Source organism: Carassius carassius, chromosome 27, assembly GCF_963082965.1.
Source record: "Carassius carassius chromosome 27, fCarCar2.1, whole genome shotgun sequence".
Classification (NCBI taxonomy): domain Eukaryota; kingdom Metazoa; phylum Chordata; class Actinopteri; order Cypriniformes; family Cyprinidae; genus Carassius; species Carassius carassius.
Genome location: NC_081781.1, coordinates 31,275,761 through 31,294,839, shown reverse-complemented (window position 1 = coordinate 31,294,839; position 19,079 = coordinate 31,275,761). Strand labels below are relative to the sequence as shown.

The window sequence follows — 19,079 nt, the reverse complement described above, 5'->3', positions numbered from 1 at the left end:
AAAAATGACTTCACAGGCAAGGATATTGTGGCTACTAAGATTGCACCTAAATCAACAATTTATAGGATCATCAAGAACTTCAAGGAAAGAGGTTCAATTCTTGTAAAGAAGGCTTCAGGGTGTCCAAGAAAGTCCAGCAAGTGCCAGGATCGTCTCCTAAAGAGGATTCAGCTGCGGGATCGGAGTGCCACCAGTGCAGAGCTTGCTCAGGAATGGCAGCAGGCAGGTGTGAGCGCATCTGCACGCACAGTGAGGCCAAGACTTCTGGAAGATGGCCTGGTGTCAAGAAGGGCAGCAAAGAATCCACTTCTCTCCAAAAAAAACATCAGGGACAGATTGATCTTCTGCAGAAAGTATAGTGAATGGACTGCTGAGGACTGGGGCAAAGTCATATTCTCCGATGAAGCCCCTTTCCGATTGTTTGGGGCATCTGGAAAAAGGGTTGTCCGGAGAAGAAAAGGTGAGCGCTACCATCAGTCCTGTGTCATGCCAACAGTAAAGCATCCTGACACCATTCATGTGTGGGGTTGCTTCTCATCCAAGGGAGTGGGCTCACTCACAATTCTGCCCAAAAACACACCCATGAATAAAGAATGGTACCAAAACACCCTCCAACAGCAACTTCTTCCAACAATCCAGCAACAGTTTGGTGAAGAACAATGCATTTTCCAGCACGATGGAGCACCGTGCCATAAGGCAAAAGTGAGAACTAAGTGGCTCGGGGACCAGAATGTTGAAATTTTGGGTCCATGGCCTGGAAACTCCCCAGATCTTAATCCCATTGAGAACTTGTGGTCAATCCTCAAGAGGCGGGTGGACAAACAAAAACCCACTAATTCTGACAAACTCCAAGAAGTGATTATGAAAGAATGGGTTGCTATCAGTCAGAATTTGGCCCAAAAGTTGATTGAGAGCATGCCCAGTCGAATTGCAGAGGTCCTGAAAAAGAAGGGCCAACACTGCAAATACTGACTCTTTGCATAAATGTCATGTAATTGTCGATAAAAGCCTTTTAAACGTATGAAGTGCTTGTAATTATATTTCAGTTCATCACAGAAACAACTGAAACAAAGATCTAAAAGCAGTTTAGCAGCAAACTTTTTGAAAATGAATATTTATGCAATTCTCAAAACTTTTGGCCACGACTGTATATTATATGGTTTTAGTTAACGATAATTACCCTGGACCTCTCAGCATGTTTGATGTCTGATGATAGATGGAAAGGCCTTTGGGTCAGAGAAAGTGAGAGAGTATTTTTGCACTTCTGACTTCCTTTGCCCACAGGAAGGTGACAGTGGGATCTCAGTCACACTAGTTAAAACAATTTCAGCAAACATCAAGCATCAGGGGAGAGAGAGAGAAGGGGGGGATCAATCACTGGAGATGGGCTAACACCGCTCGACACACACACACACACACACACACACACTCCCTAATCAACACCGTATTAGACACACAAGAACTGCAGGTTTGCAGCAACTTATCAATGATAATCCATAATGAAAATAGTCAACAAAATGTTTTATTATTGATCAGTTGGGTCTGCGTGATGTCTACAGAGAACAAGCATCAGTAATGCCACTTCACAGTGCTGAAAAACACACTTCTGTACCAAAAATGTAATTAAGCATTTGATTAAGGGATCACAGAGTGAGTCACAGAGGGGGAAAAGTAGAGTCACATTGACAAACACACAAGAACACTTTAATAAACACTTCAATCAATGAGGTTATGCTATGGTATATATATTTTTATATTTATTTAAATACAGTATATAAAGGTGGACATTAAATGTAGGTTTTAAATGCATTATATTTAAGTAAGTTTGCAACGATAAATTGAATTAATTAACATAGGTAATGCTCATTTTATGAGAACTGTAACTGTAACGGGATGTGAATGTAAAAGGTTGGTTTAAAGGACAGATAAATGACAGTAAGGTATTTCTTTGTGTTCCTGCACTCTTATCTCACTGAGTTTGTACTTTTTCTTTATTATTTAGTTATTTATTTGGTGCTTTTTTGCACTTTCTTTTAAATGCAACTTTAATAAAATTTTGTGAGTACATAATGTACACCTTAACCTACATTCATACTTTATAGTGGTTTTTTATAGTCTTTAAATTTGTTTGGAGGAGAACAAGATATGGAACAACATTTTTTTTTTATTAAAATACACAAAATAACTAAATTAGGAAGTTTTATCCAATTAATTGCGAGACTTTGCTCATGCAGCATTCATTTCTACACACACACACACACACACACACCCAAACCTGTGTGGGCTTGTGAGCTGTGTGTTTCAATAACGACACATCAAATCAGTGTCTCTGATTCAGCTCTCATTAACACACTTACACTAATTACAGCATGAGTCATAGAAAGACGTGTGTGAGCTGGATTCAACATATATTGATGAGAAGAGAAGAACTCATTACAGCAAAACGACTGAACACTAAACACACTAGGGCCTTTCGCACCGCTTTAGTTCCAGAACTAATGGCGCTTTTCCATTACCAGTACCAGCTCAACTCAACTCGCCTCATCTCGCTTTTCGCTCTGTTTTCCATCACAGATAGTACCTCACACAATAGTACCTGGTCATCATAGCGACGCCGCAGGAAACTGACTTGACGTAATCTTCTACACGACACACACCCACTACCCACACACACAGGACAATGGAGGAAATCAAGTGTATGCTGTTTATGATCCTCGGGATGTTACGGTTTCTCACAGCAAGAAGACAAATGTTGTTTCTGGAGAGGCTGAGGGCAGCAAAACGAAACAACTCCGTCTAGCACGTGTAGTGAATAGTGACTATTCTCTCTGACCAATCAGCAGTCCGCCGTGTTTTCACATCACATTTATAGTATTGCCTCAGCTCCCCCAGAACCTCGCCAGAGGTGATACAAAAAAAAAGTAGCTGGAAGCAGGAACAGGTACAACTTTTACACAGTGGAAAACCAAACAAAGGCAGGTCGAGTCGAGGCAAGCTGGTACTGTGTAGTGGAAAAGCGCCATAAATGTACAGTACTAAAGTACTGGGACGATTTTGCACAAACTATTTCCCAGTACCATTTAAACGTTTGCATTCACACCGACAGTGTGTACTAGTAAATGACGTAAGCCGGTCGACAGTGATGTCAGTTGTGTGCGGCGTTCAACAACGTTAAACAACAACAAAGAAGAATAACGTTAACAACAGGAGGATGGAGGACACTCTCATCGGAACTGTGTTTTTGTTGTGTCTCGCGGGTTTCACGGGAAAGTCGACATATACGTAAAGTGATTGAAAGAATGGAAAGGAGGACTAAGAATCTCCAAAGACAACTGGCAGTGCTACATTTGATACAAGTGCATGCACTTCAGCGTCCGTCCATCTATCACTCTTCATCATACTTGCGAAATAAGTTGAAACAATGTTTACAGTATGTTACACAGCGTTTTTAATCATGGCGGGTGAGGGCATTTTCAAATGTGCCTGGCCAATCAGTGTCTACTTACATCATGGATAGTACCAGTTCTGCTGGCTGAAAAAGGCAGTTTTGTACTAAAATCGCACCCAGTTCTGGCGGTGCAAAGATGCCAAAAATTGGGTAGTTCCACAATTTGTTCTGGTACTATGAAAAGGTTCCCGTGGTGTGAAAGGCCCTACTGTTTCACACATTCAGTAGGTTGAACTGTCTTAGGGTCATTCACACAAAATGTGTTTTGGCATTTAAAAATGCAAGGTGTATTAAAAAAAGTTGGACTTTAAAGGGGTCATATGATGCTTTTTTAAAGATCATTATTCTGTGTATTTGGTGTAACAGATGTTGACATGCTTTAATGTTCACACAGGCGATGCACAGATACTATTGGCAAAACTCAGCATTTGAACATTCAATAGAAAATACTTAAACTAATAACGAATCATACTTCCAGTAGCTGAATCAGAAGCGCCAGATTGTCGTAGTAAAGTCAGAATATCCTCCTCTCCTAGGTTCACCAAACAGTCATCTATAAAATGCTTTGCTGTTCTGTTGTAAGTAATCTTAAAGATTCCTAAATGCATCTACTTTTGGAAGAATAAATAAAGTGTTTTTGCTTTCATCTAGATACACACACATATCCCTGATATGGCTGCTTCAGCACTAACTGTGTTACTGAAACCACGACTTCTTTCTTTGCATGAACATTTGGGCAGCATTACGCAAATATTTCCACATAGTGACGTAGAGATGTGGGGTGTGTTTAAATGAGCCGTTTTAGGGGGCGTGGCTTAACTTTAATAAAGAATATCTCTTTGGATTTGAGACTTTAGTCTTTACAACTTCACAGATCTTCTTCATGCACCAAGAGCTTGTGACACTCCAAAGAGAAAGAAAAAAATTAAATCGCATCATATGACCCCTTTAACATTCATAAAATTTAAAGAGCTGCAAAAGACACAACACACAAATGCAATGGTCAAATACGACCGTCAAGCACATGCTTATGTTGAAAAATCACGGAAACCAGTGCAGTGGACTGAAAAAAAAAAGTTTCACAGTCTCCCATAACGGCATTATCAACTCATCACATCCATGTTTTGTGTTCACTGAAGTTAACTGCCTTTGTTTTTAATTGCCTTCACTGCATTTGAATCCTGTAAAACAGCCACACTGAGTCTGTGTGTGTATGTGTCGGGGGGGGGGGGGGGGGGGGGTTTATCGAACACAGGAAACCAGCGGACATGGAGAAAGCCAACAGCTGGAAAACACACAGCTGGATTTAACATACATTCCCCAAGTGTGCTTAAATGAATGTTCACTTGTACTACTCTTCAAATCTTAAAAAACATACTTTTAGAAAACTGTACTTGCAGATATCATAAAATTAAATAAAAGGCCATATAAGTGTTTAAAGAAACTTTCATGACTTTTAAAGATTGCACCCTGTAATAACGTCATCATTTTGTTTTAATAATCTTTTGTGAAGCTTTAAAGTACAATTATTTCGATGTGTTGACAGCAGTAGCACTGTAACCATATTTCAAATACTCTAGAACTATGAAGTTATATATAAAGATGTACTGAAGTCCTGCTTAAGTGCACTCAACTAATTTCCATTTAATATTATTTGAAATTTAGTTTTCATTTAGCAGCAAGTAGAAAGCAATTAATTACATTCATTTCAGAGGGTATAATACACTACTTCATAATAAGTACTCTTTTAAAAAGTATGTTAAAGGTCCCGTTTTTCATGCTTTTTTGAAGCTTTGATTGTGTTTATAGTGTGCAATATAACATGTGTTCATGTTTCGCGTGTAAAAAAACACAGTATTTTTCACACAATTCACCTATGTGTATACCGCTGTTTTCACTGTCATAAAAACGGGCTGATGTCTTCCTTGTTCTGTGAAGTCCCTCCTTCAGAAATATGAAACGAGTTCTGATTGGGCCAGCGGTTCCTGTGTTGCGATTCGACAGCAGCTGAGCGCACGCGGCCCTCCTGGAAACGCATTCGGGCTAGTTTTGAGAAGCAAGTGTGCAGGAGCATGTGCTGGAGATGTACTTATAATCACAGGAGCGTTTTTACTGACGAGATGAGCATGAAAATCGCATTCATTTTTTTGCACAGCCCTAAGATCTAGTTAACAAAGCTAAACAGCGTTGCCCTTTGTGTAATAAGTTACAGAAACTGTTAAACGCACCAACTTAAATAATAAAATACACTTACCGGTTGTGGTCCATAAACAATGCCTTCTCCAGACAAAGAGGAAACTGGAAGAGGGAAACAACATTACACACTAACTAAAGTTTAAAACATGGGATCACGAAGAACGGGACCTTTAAAGAGTTTAATTAGTCACAGGTAGTGTTGTCAAAAGACCCGTTACTTCGGTACCAAGTCGGTACTAAAAAAAATGTAAATGTGACGGTACCAGGTTTCTTTAAGTACCGGTAGTACCGAGGTCCCGTTCAAACCCGGTTCAGCGCTATGATTTCCACGAAGCAGAAAACGAGGACGGAATCTCAAAATCCAGTCATGAAAATGAAACTTACATTTTAATATGGACAGTCATAGAATTTGTCAAAGTTAGCATAAATTTATCAAATCAAATCTCCTTATGGACCAGTATCTGTAAATGTTACGCCGCAAAAGTTGTTTGAAATATGAATCCGTGTTCTGTGCGTCTCTGTGTGAATTAATGAATGGCAGAGACGTGCGGGTTTGTATGCGCACGACTCGCCGTCGCTTTACTGATAGCGCTGTTTCTCACACATGCAAAGAGAGAGAGAGCGAGAGTCTTACCACACTGAATCGACACGCTATATGTAAACTATTCTTTGTTGTCTTCTCCTGTCAAAATAATGGAGTTCATTTAGAATTATTCATATTCATTTTTGAACAAGCAGAAGACATACCGGTTTCTCCAGTAGTGGGCGGAGCTAATGCGCAAATGGCAATTTCATTGGCTGGCGCTGATCTAGTACCGTCCCTGTTTTGATTTCAGCAAATCAGTTTGACCGAACGCAGACAACGTGATTAATATTCATGAACCCAGCAGCTCATCAATTCATAGTGCATTGTATATACATTAGTATGATAGCAGAATTAGTAGCAGTATTATCTTTTAATAATAATTAATCTGATCTATTACTATTTTTTTTACAGAAACCATCAATGACCAAAAATATCTTAAGCATCACCACCAGTCTTAAGTTCAGTTAAAATGACAAATATGCATTCATTTGGCCTAAAAGTTAATTTTTACATAAAGGCATTGTGCTAGAAATATTACTATTATTTAGTCAAATGTATGTGATACTGCTACTAGTGTTGAAAAAAATTATAAAACTTTATTTTTTAAAGAAATAAATCACAATATTTCTTCCATGTTTTAATTTTAATAGCAAATCCCCTTTATTTACCAAAAATAAAATGTGTTTAAATTTCATAAATTAAAAGACAAATTAAATTTGGGTGAAACTTGTTTACTGTTTTTCATAATTATATAACTTGTAGAAAAACTTTAAACACAATTGTAAATAAGTATAAAGAATGACATTGATTTTATTTTTAGTGCTGAAAAGTTTTTTTTTTTTAATTAGCATAATTTTGTGTTTTGCTTTGGTACCGAAATTGGTACCGAGAACCGTGGATTTTCACTGGTATCGGTACCGAATACTGAAATTTTGGTACCGTGACAACACTAGTCACAGGTTTGGACACTGGATATATAGATATAAATGCTTCTGCTGAAATGCTTCACATCTGTTTTGTTAAAATATCTTATTTGAGCCTTCATATGCATTTCTTCACATAACTGCATTTTAATGAAGGATTAAGAGCAGATAGTGAAGAAGAAGCCTCATGAAGTTCTTCACAGACACACATACACTAGTGTTTAAAGGCTACCCAATGAGTGCAAACAAACTAATGTCCAGAGACAGTAGAGCTTAAATATGAGAGTTTTCATTTCTTTATCATGTTCAAAAACAATATACACTCTCTAAAAAAGTACTACGCTGTCACTGGGAGGTATCCTGAAGTAAAAAAAACTACAATTATTTACCCTTAAATAGTACTTATGAGTCGCTTAAAGGTACAGATCAGTACATTTAATGTTAGTCCCTTTTAAAAGGAGACTGCTGTAGGTTTCTGAGAGTGTACATGATATCTGCATGTCCTGATACCAACAGGTCAGTGTGAGGAGAAGGTTTAGAGGTGAACTTTAGCAAATATCGTCACTGTATAAAACCACTGTGTCCATAAGATGTCCTCATGAATGCAGTGTGTGTGTGAGAGAGAGAGAGAGAGAGCATTGTCATACTGTGTTAATCAGATCTCTCACAGTCTCTCAGCAGGACCATCACAACCATTTGAGCTTAAACTCCTTCCCTGTTGCTCTCGCTCTCTCATTCACCGTGTGCTGAGTCTGAGTTTAGCATGAGCCAAGAGACAAATGATATACACAAAACTAGCTTTACACAGACAGTGATTTACACCGAAACACTCAAATACAGTAGAGTCATTTTAGGAAAGATAAATCACAAATAAGATCTCTGTAAGGTCTCAAGCGTTTCTCCTAGAAAGCACAGAGACTAAATGGAGACATCTTGTGATTCGGAGAGGATAAAAAGACAGAAATGACAGAAGCATGCAATCAAAAGGCAAATATCTGGACATTTCCAAGATGAACTGATCTGTGTGATAGCAATTCTATTTGTGTCTGTTTTAATTTCTCTTAATAGTGCAAATGATCTGGGAGCAATATAGACCTTCACTGTAAATCTCAAAGTAACTGAATGCTCCTGTGGATGTGTTTTATCTCTTTTCTCTCTCTTTGTCTGTCATGTAGCAGAAAGCACGGGTTGTGTGTCTAAATTCCTGTAATCGACCGGTGTGCACAAATGACCCCATTAATGTTAGTTCAGACACAATGAGCTGTGGTTAACCTAAACCACATGTGGCCCAAAGAAAGAGAGAGTGGGACCCTGGGAACACACTCACAGCCAGACTCAGGGTTTAAAGGAACATGTTGATTTCCCTGTGTTGTATTTGGCCATCAGCGAGAGCTTATCACAACGATGAGAGACGGACTGCGTGAATCACATGCAAACAAATCACGTAAGCACATCTGAGTGTAACACAAACTTCAGTGGACAAGCACACACACACACACACACACACACACTACAGGAGTCAAATAAAGCATGTCAGATCAATTGTGCTCTTCTTTTCAGCTGTGACCTGTTTTCTGTTTGAAAAGAAACACACTCATCAGATTCACTGACCATTGTACAAGTGCAACACAACTAATGTAACCTACATTCTGGCATTTTATCAGTGCGGTTCGTCCATATGAAACCATAATGCATTCAAATCAAATCAAGAAATGCAGTGATGACTAACGAATTACATTACTAGTCAATATTTTGTGTGTTTTTTAAGAGTTCTGTTCTGAATTAAGTCTGAATTTATTTGATTCAAAATACAGTAACATCAGTAATACTGTGAAAGATGTTTACTGTTTAAAACAGCTGTTTTCAGTGTGAATATCTGTTCAAATGTAACTTATTTCTGGGTATTTTCAGCATCATTCCTCCAGTCTTCAGTGTCACATGATCTTCAGAAATCAGAATAATATGATGATTTACTGCTCAACAAACATTTCTGATTATTATTATTATTATCAATATTTAAAACAGTTAAGTAATTTTTTTTCAGGATTCTTTGATGAATAGAAAGATCTAAAGATTACTATTTATCTCAAATAAAAAGCTTTTGTAACATTGTAAACTATACCATTCAAAAGTTTTGACTCAAATTAATAGTTTAATCTAGCAAGGATGCCTTATATTACAAAAGATTTCTAGTTCAGATAAATGCTGTTTTTCTAAACTTTCTATCCTTTAAAGAACCCGGAAAAGAAAAAAATCATCATATTGTCATGATTTCTGAAGATCATGTGACACTGAAGACTGGAGGAATGATGGTGAAAATACAGCGGAGCATCACAGGAAAAGATTACATTTGAAAATATATTCAAATAGAAAATTATTGTAAATGTGTAAAACAGAACAGTTACTTTCAAAAGTAAAAATGTTCACAATATTACTGCTTTGGCTGTACTTCAGATCAAATAAATGCAGGCTTGGTTAGCAAACAAACAAAAAAAATAAAATAAAAACTTTTTACTGGTAGTGCACTGAAACGGTGAAGTTCATGCAAAAGGAATTTTCCTTCGTGCTTTGACCTCGACTGTAATTCACGTCAGGCTGAATGGTCTGGAGTGGGGGATGAACGAGGGTCTTTTGTTCAGCGTGGGCTGTAAATTCCAGTGTTGAGGTGTGAGGAAGGGGTCTGGAGGGGTTCGGCACAGACACGCCGTCTCCTGGGGCCCCGGATGGTGACGGGATTCACAGCAGGCAAGACAAACACCAGGAGATCAAGGACTCTCACATCCCTCTTATTAGCATCAATTAACACCAGCATAATGAGAAAATCATCTCTACTGCTGCAAGGGAGGAAACTCATGTGGACTGATCAATGACATGTAAAATGAGAAATATCACCAAGCTAATATGTATTTGTCTGCCAGTGGATCTGCAACGGCTGAAGTTCTTCTTCAGAATCCTGAGCTTAAGCGCAAATTTGTAATTATTAAAATGTTTAATGTTTGTAAAACCTCTGCTCACCTAGGTTGCATTTATTTGATTAAAAATACAGGAAAACAGCAGTACTGTGAAATATTATTCCAGTCTGAAAGATCTGTTTTCTGTGTGAATCTGTGTTAAAGTGTAATGTATTTCTGTGATGCACAGCTGTATTTTCAGCATCATTCCTCCAGTCTTCAGTGTCACATGATCTTCAGAAATCATTCTGATATGATGATTTACTGCTCAACAAACATTTCTGATTATTATCAATGTTGAACACAGTTGTGCTGCACAATATTTCTGTGGAAACTGTGATGCATGTATTATTTTTTTTCAAGATTCTTTGATGATTAGAACAGCATTTAAAAAAAAAAATTTAAATGTTGCATCATTTTAAATGTCTGATCGATTTAATGCATCCTTTCATTTCTTTATCCCCAAACTTTTAAATGGTAAAAAAAAAACTTCACAATATTGCTATTTTTACTGTGTTCATGATGAAATAAATTCAGCTTTAGTGAGCAAATCTTACGAATTCCAAACCTTTGACAGCAGATATTTGGCATTGTTGTGTTTGAATATTCAGTGACATGAAGAGCTCACTCCTCTCTACCGAAGCATAGATGAATGCACATGTGTTTGATTGACAGCGCTGAGTTCCGCCCCACGAGGAGCCACCTGTGCTGACTCTCCCTCAGGCGATCACAGCTGTTCCCTAAAACATTTGACCTTATGCAGTAAAGTAGGCTGAAAACACTTAGGAACAGATGCACTGCCTTTCTATTTGTTTGCCTAAAGGAAAACACTATTAAACCAGCCAAAACTCCTCACTCATACAGTTAAGAAAACCTCATATGGGTTTCCTGGTCTCAAACAGGTTAGCCTAACATTATAACATTCATAACTATATTACAAAAGCATGTAATTATACATACATACATACACTGTGTTATATTTACCTGTTCTGTGAGGAGCATGTTTTAATTGGTTTATTAAAATTTATACATTTTGAATAAATATTTTTATATTTTAATATTTGAAAAATTAAAGTTCCAACTAAATAAATATGCAGAAATATCTTTTTATTATTTATATATTTTTTATATAACTTTGGATAACTTGTTTATAACTTGCATATAAACAAAAATTCAAAAGGAAAAGAAAGTAGTCTTTTTTTAATGACATGATAAATGACTAAAATGCCCTTAATAAGTTATTTTTAATGTCATTATTATTATTATTATTCCAGTGAGGTTACAGTGATGAAAGAGTACTGCAACAGTACACCAGAGTGATTTGTCTCCTGAGCGGTTGAGGAAAAATCCCACTTCTGTCCAATATAGTGTCATTACAAATGCTATATTAGCTTTTACAAGTGAAAGTCAGACATCAAAAGTAGGGCAGTTTGTGAGTGCAGACACCTTAATTCCAGCTGAAGCCTGAGAGGATGATGCTAGAGGATTTCACATGCGCGCATCTCAAAGGAGCCGGGAATGAAAGACAGGTAAATCACTCACACACACACACACACACACACGCGCCTAGACGTGTTCAAACTCGATATCTCCAAAACGTCATGGTGTTGACACAGATATAAGACAAGCTGACTCCAGTCAGATGGATCATGGCAAGGCATACTCTCACCTCACATCTGTCAGCCGTTCTCCTGTCTCAGCACACTCACACGGACACCAGGTAAAAAATACCAAAATAGCTGGGAGCTGCCGATCACAATTAAGAGCCGTCCTGGAGCCGTGGGGTCAGAGGACATGACAAGAGCTCTGTGTAAAATGAAGGCAGCGGAGTGATTTTAGCAATATTAAACACAGCTGAAGGTTGAGCCAAGAGCTCTCGCTGGAGGAAACGCTCCTAGATCTGCCCGCAGGAAAGAGAAACACAAACGAGATGACATGGAGATGAAATGCTTCAAAGAAGTTTCTCCTGAAGACTCGATGATTTTAAATCTCATACAGTGCTCAGATTTATAAACATCACAAAAGAAATCTATCACAATTGATCTCCTGCTTTTCAGATCTCTTCTCCTAAACTAAAGACTCAAATACTCACGTGGCTCCATCAGAGTTCAGAGCATCTCAAATGGTGCCCCGAATCACCGACATATTGAGAAGGTTTTTTTTATCTCTTTATTATTGCAGTATTTCCTTGTTAAATCATAAATGCTTGCTTGCTGATGAATCTCCCACGTCTCAAATGTGTCCTTCAGCGATCTCAAGCCTTTTCTTTAGCAAGTCGATATGACCTTAAATCTACATTTTACTATTGATTATGATTAACGCTTATTTTATCTGCCCTCATAGTTCACTGACAAGATTCGTACTGTTAATATGCTATCAGTTTAGAATGATTGTCGATTATTCGTCCAGCCCTACAAAGTCTCCTCTGTGTCTAGAGTTTGAGAAGAGATCTCAATCAAATTCTGCCGTCCAAAATCACAATCAAACTCCGCTCCAAAAACAACTACCTCATTTTATTTCTCCTAAGGAATCTACAGAGAAAACACCTGGGTCAAAACTGAAGCTTGATAAGTAAGCATCAGAAGCTCTGAGAGAGCAGCACACTTCTCCTGAGAGTAACGACATGACGCCGGCTCACAGCCTTTGGCGTAGCGCTCAGAGCGAGAGCGAGAGAGGATGTTTTCCTTCAAAGAGAGCGCTGCGGGCTTAATTTGATAATCACCACCATCATCATAATCTTTATGGATATCAGGATGGTCACAAATCACAACACTGCACTCTTTAAAGCCCAGGGACAGAGCAGACACAAAATAAAAGAAAAACAATAATGTCCTAATGACCAAATCCTCAATCCGACTTTGCCTTCTTTGACGGCTCTCTCTAAAGGAGCTTACAGGACTGCTGCCCATTACTGCTATAATCCACAAAGTGCAGCACAAACAGCCTCACTCACTATTTATCCTCTTCTTTCACATGATTCGAGCTTCAACACACGTCTCACAGCACTTTGACTTTAACAAGAGAAGAGTTGCAGATAGAGTCACTGAAGGGCAATTTTACTATTGATTAATATGCATGTAATATCTAATGTGTGTAATATGATGATTATTCCATGTATGCCATGTATACCATATAGTATCTAGATACACACATTTGATCTTTTTCTCATAGTAATAGGCTATATTATTCACATAAGCCAATAATTAGGCAGTTTCTCTAATAATAACAATCTTATTATATAGTAAAACATATTAAATTAACGTTTAATGATCTAATAGTGTTTCTACTCCAGTTTGTTGTTGAAATAGACATTTAAACAGTAAATGTCATAAAAACTTGTCTTCATGTCAGATTTATTCAAATGTTCATTAATTGTCATTTCTAAATAAATAAAAGGCTGGCTGCTCCTCTTTAAAATCTTGTTCTTCTGATGTTCATTCGTGTTCATTTCCTTCAGTAACTAGTAGTAAGACCTCAGCATGAGCCGAGAAGACTATGTGACACTATGCAGGACTGGATTAAAAATCCATACAGCTGCATCAGATGAAACACTAAAGCGCCCGACGTGCTTGTCAGGTATTGATTTTTCATGCATAATCTGAGAATCTTCAACGAGGAGAAAAAAAACGCTGTCCGCAGACAATACCTTTCTGCTGCAAACAGATTTTGTAGCGAGTCTGCAAAATACATGCAGCGCTCTGTCACAGCTGCTGTGATAAGCAACTTGCATCCGCGGACGGAGCTGTGATTTAACACAGACACAAGGCCCTCTGTGACCTGTGAGCAACACAAGCACATACTGCTCTGCAGACGGGAAAAGAGCACCACACATTCACATCAACACCCTTCTTTCTTTCATGTCTCTCTCTGGTCTTCTGCACGACATTAAAACATCTAAAAGTAACATCTTTCTGTTGGTGCACATGGGAAATTAATATTAACCAATAATATTTTATTGTAGACGCCACAAGATGTTGCCTTTAAAATCAAGCGTGAGACTCAAACTGACACTATGTACTTTCTTAAAGGGATTTTCTTAAAGTTCATGCCAAAATAAAATTAGGCTATTATTTATTCACCTTTGATTTGAACCTTTATGACTTTCTTTCATCTGCAGAACACAAAAAAAGATATTTTGAAGAATGCAGGTAACCAAACAGCTGATGGTAGCCATCGACTTCCATGGTATTTATTTTCCACACTTAAAATCCTAGGCTACCATCAGCTGTTTGGTTACCTGCATTCTTCAAAATGCAATCTTTTGTGTTCACAACAGCTGAAAGAAATTCATTCAGTTGAGGGTGAGCAATTTATGACAGATCTATCCCTTCCAGCTTCTAATCTATCCCTTCTAATCATCAAAGTCATGTTCCAGCTCTTACTGGGAATATTATCCACTGATACAGATTCCTAACAATCCAAACATTTAAAATGTTAAGTATGCTTTCATCAAAATGGGACAACTTGCTCCACTTCTTTTTTTATACAGCCCACGTTCCTCAAATCTTGTCCTGGAAGTCCAATGCGCTGCAGAGTTTAGCTCCAACCCTGATCAAAGTCACCTGCCTGTGATTTTCTGATGATCCTGAAGACATTGATTGGCGTTGATTAGCGTGCTCAGGTGTGTTTGATTAGGATCAGAGCTAAACTCTGCAGGAGGTCCAGATTTGAGGATCCCTGCCATATAGTGACTTTACATCATCCAGTCAGATTAACTGATAGATAAAATCAATTGTTCTTTTCTTGTTGGCTATTACATGTTGAAAAACCTCCACAGAGATGACAGGCAAGTGCTGTTCTCCAGGAGCATCAGGCTCATTACATTAGACCGAATCTCAGCACTCAGGGGCAAAAACCTTTGGTGTGGAAGACAAAACACACCCTCATATTCTTCCATTCCTCCTCAGACTCACTAAACATCACTTCACATCCCATCTCTATCATTACGTCCACACCGATGACACGCGGCGCACAATCGGCCAAGATAACGACCTGAAAGGCTAAGCATTATATTCAAATCATGAGCTAGCCGTTCACGACTCATGCACAAATGCCTTGTTAAAGTCACACGGAAGACCTTGTTTTCCCTCGGCTGGAAAAGTGTGAACACACACACACACACACACACACAGACGGCTGTAATCGGAGTCTGCAGCAGTCGGGTAAGAAATGTGCAGATTTGCTGTTGTGTCTGAGTGCTGTTCACAAGGCTTTCCACAAAACCTTTTCAAAGTCGCCACGCCGACTCCTCTAAAGAAACGCAAAAGCAAACTTTCCCTCTGTCCTTCTCTGTAATAATGCTTCTATGACAGCCTGCATTGAAATTTACTCTGAATGTACCTGAGTAAAGAATCAAGACGGGGCTTATTATCACAAACACAACTCCAGCGTTGCTTTTGCTTTGAAAGCTGATTGCGAGGGAATTCTGGGAAGAGACGACTTTCCTGTTAGTGTGTATTTGGGGGGTAAACACAGCTGAATGATACACTGATGTGTTTGTGTGCATCACTGCAGCTCACAGTCACGCACACCCCCATCAGGTCAATTACTCAGACACAGATGCCCTGGACAGATGTTTATGATGAAGATGATGATGATAGCGGCGTGGATTTACGACTCACCTTTCTCCGCGTGTCCCATTTGAGCTGCGTCCAGAGAAAGAGAAAGAGAGCCATATCAGGGATCATCTCGCTCTGATCCCCCTCTTCATTTCAATAACACGCTGGCATAATTACACCAGCCACTAATCAATCTCAGCCTCCCGTAATTTGCCATTTGTCAGCCGTTGTTTTTGATTACTCTAATAGAATTAATCCGAGGGTTAGACTCACTGATTAATTAATCAGCAATTACATAGACAGCTGTACCAGACGATCTGCGATACGGTTACAGTCAGACAGATGTGCGCATCACCCCAAATCACAAGATTAGATGTGCTGGAAAACATTTGTCTGAAAACAGAAACTTTTATGATTTATAAAAAAAAAAAAAAAAAAAAAAAAAAAAAAAAAACAGTTTAACTTCATCTGACCTCGTACCTCTTAGATTTTCTTTATTTACAAAGAGAGCAACATTAATAATGATGATGGTGGTGTTGCAAGAACAACGTGATTCACATGTTGTAATTTCATATCTGAGTCAACGCAGAAAAATGTAGATTGACACGTTTGAAAACACTATCAAAGCTAAACTCCTGCATTTCTCTCATCCCAAAGCATCTTAACATAGCAACACTTTATCCTCATATCTGCATAAAAATAAACTAAAAACTTCTGACAAAAGTATTTAATGTGCTAGTCTTGACCCAGTATATCATGATGCTTTGTGGTCACATTTGCGCTCCAGCTAAAACTCCTCTACCCTAGAATAATAACAACTGATATATATATATATATATATATATATATATATATATATATATATATATATATATATATAATTCTGACTCTCAAACAAACACTCTGCACTAAACTCCTGAAATAAACATCATTACCAGATGGAGAGAATAATATAGGCTATATATATATATATATATATATATATATATATATATATAAACACAGATTTGATCCTGCATTTTGAAAAGTTCATCAGGTTTTCTCTATTTTCCCGATAATTACGCACAGGAATCCTGCGGGAATTCATATTATAATGTGAAGCCAATCCTGAGGTACGCTAATAGAAGCATAACATTCTAAAGAAACAACTTCTTACAGGTTTTTCCATTCTTCAATGAAAAGCCCTTTACTTTTTACCAGGACTAAGAAAACTGTTTTCCTACGAGACTGTTCAAGTAGGTTTCGGAGTTTGGGATTTTCGTTGAATTCCCCGTGATGTCCAACTGAACCATTCGTCGAGTCGTTAGAAATTAAATTTAGTTTTCGTGTTGTTGGACAAAAGGAGATGTCTCATTAGAATCGTCTCCCAATCACGACAGATACCCGGAGCGGATGGCTGAGGAGGGTTAACAGGGTTCGGTGGAGCACTTTCACTCCGCAGCTGATACCTGTGTGTCCCTATTCTCCAACACAAAACCAGCCCAAACCATTAGCACCCCTCACTCGTTTCTTACCAAAAGAGCCACCTGGACACACAAATCAACTTGTGAGGTGTATACGTGCGCTCGTGGCACACATAAAAGGTGCGCACGCATACAACGCAAAAGCCGCGGAAACTTTTGCTCGTTCCGCTCCGGGGCTCGTTAAAGGTGAATCTTTAGGTACTTACCGGGAGTGTACTGGGCTCCTGCGCTTCCAAACGCCGTATGCAGGAGTAATATGCTCAAAATGATGGTATCCATATCTGTCGGCCGAGTTGAGAAAGTTTTTGAAAGTGTTGGAAAATGTTTCTTATTCCAGCCGATCCGCGCTCCCCATGCTCTCTCTCCGCGTCTCGCGCTCGCTCCGATACTCTGTTGCGCTGCGAGAGGCTAGAGAGAGGGCCGTGACGTCACGGGCGCTCTTCACGAGGGGACAGGCGCCCCCTATTGACGGACACACTAACACACACACACACACACACAGCTTTATCAAAACAAAAGCAGCTTGCACTTTTTAGCCAATTGCAAAGCTTGTCTGCCTATCAGTCATTTTGAGTGGAACTAGCAGATTAAACACATTGTGGGAGGGGTTTTGGGGAGAAGGCGGGTGCTTCAAGGCTGATACTATGGGAGGCCGTTTGAGGCGAAACTCATTGAAAACTTGTGATACACACTGAAACACTTGCGATACACACTGAAACCCTTGAGATACACACTGAAACACTTGCGATACACACTGAAAACCTTGCGATACACACTGAAACACTTGCAATACTCACTGAAACACTTGCGATACACACTGAAACACTTGTGCATACAAGTGAATCACTATATATCTTTGCAAATATATGAAAGACATGCAGTTACATAGAAACTCTTTGCATATACCCTGTAATCGCCCACGCACTGTTGTGCCTGCACAAAGACTGCACATTCTCGCGTGTGAGAGAGCATAAACATTTTCAGTGTGTCCGGAAGTCGTTTCATTGCAACAGGAAGTTATAGCTCAAATATTCTCCAAGTATATGGCTCCTTCCAAACTTGTTTAAAAAATTAGGTTTTTGTTGTTATTCTTTACACTAGGCTTTTTCGTATGTGATCACTCGTGTGTTATTGCCAAATCTGATTTTTTTTTTTTTTTCTTTCCCGTGTCCTTCGGTTCATTTAGTCAGAATATATGAGGAGAATATTTGAGCTATAACTTCCAGTTAGTGGGTTTAATTGTATTTATGTAAAAAAAAGAAAAAAAAATATTTTTATTTTATATTATTATTTTTTCTCACGTTTTGAAAGGGTAAACTCTGGTTCACACTCCAATACAGTAGTTGGCGATAATGCACCTAACTTTGGTGCTACCCGCCATAAAACCGAAGAAGAAGAAGTAGTATAACTTCCGGTTCCAGTGAAATGACTTCCGGACACACTGAAAATGTTAATGCTCTATCACACGCGAGAATGTTTCAAAGTTTTTATATATTTGCACAGATATATAGTGTTTCACTTGTACGCACAAGTGTTTCAGTGTGTATCGCAAGTGTTTCAGTGTGTATCGCAAGTGTTTCAGTGTGTATCGCAAGTGTTTCAGTGTGTATCACAAATTTTCAATGGGTTTCGCCTCAAACGGCCTCCCATATGATACTGTTTTCTGAACAATCCCCCGTGTTCCATTGGTCAAACAAACAAAAATGCCGCCCCAAACTTTTTCAAACTTGGTTTGGTCAAATAAGTTCTTAAGACAGAGTCTGAACATGGTGGCTAAGTTTATGCAACTGGCCCCTGGTGTCTGTTTTTAAAGCTGTATATAGCAGAATTTGTCATTAGGTACGTTTAAATTGACACGTTTTGGTTCCATCGGAATTAATTCATTCTGATTGATGAATCCGAACGTAGTGTTTGCATGAACACTAAATAAAGAGATAGGGTTGATATGCGCATT

General features: G+C 38.6%; 1 protein-coding gene across 13 annotated transcripts in view; it reads right to left on the bottom strand.

Moving 5' to 3' along the window:
- LOC132107156 (receptor-type tyrosine-protein phosphatase kappa-like) overlaps positions 1-17,600 on the bottom strand; it is a 181,821-nt gene extending 164,221 nt beyond the window's left edge. For 4 of the 13 annotated variants that reach the window (XM_059513397.1, XM_059513394.1, XM_059513393.1 and 1 more), the window contains exons 1-2: positions 17,332-17,591; positions 15,726-15,749 (exon numbers count right to left, since the gene is read on the bottom strand). In XM_059513397.1, the coding sequence (XP_059369380.1) occupies positions 15,726-15,749; positions 17,332-17,404 (97 nt within the window). In that variant the 5' untranslated portion in view covers positions 17,405-17,591. Of the gene's footprint in view, positions 1-15,725; positions 15,750-17,331 lie in introns of all 13 variants that reach the window. The other 9 variants (XM_059513390.1, XM_059513396.1, XM_059513398.1 and 6 more) reach the window with 6 other exon arrangements.
- Between the last annotated feature and the right edge of the window lie 1,479 nt (positions 17,601-19,079).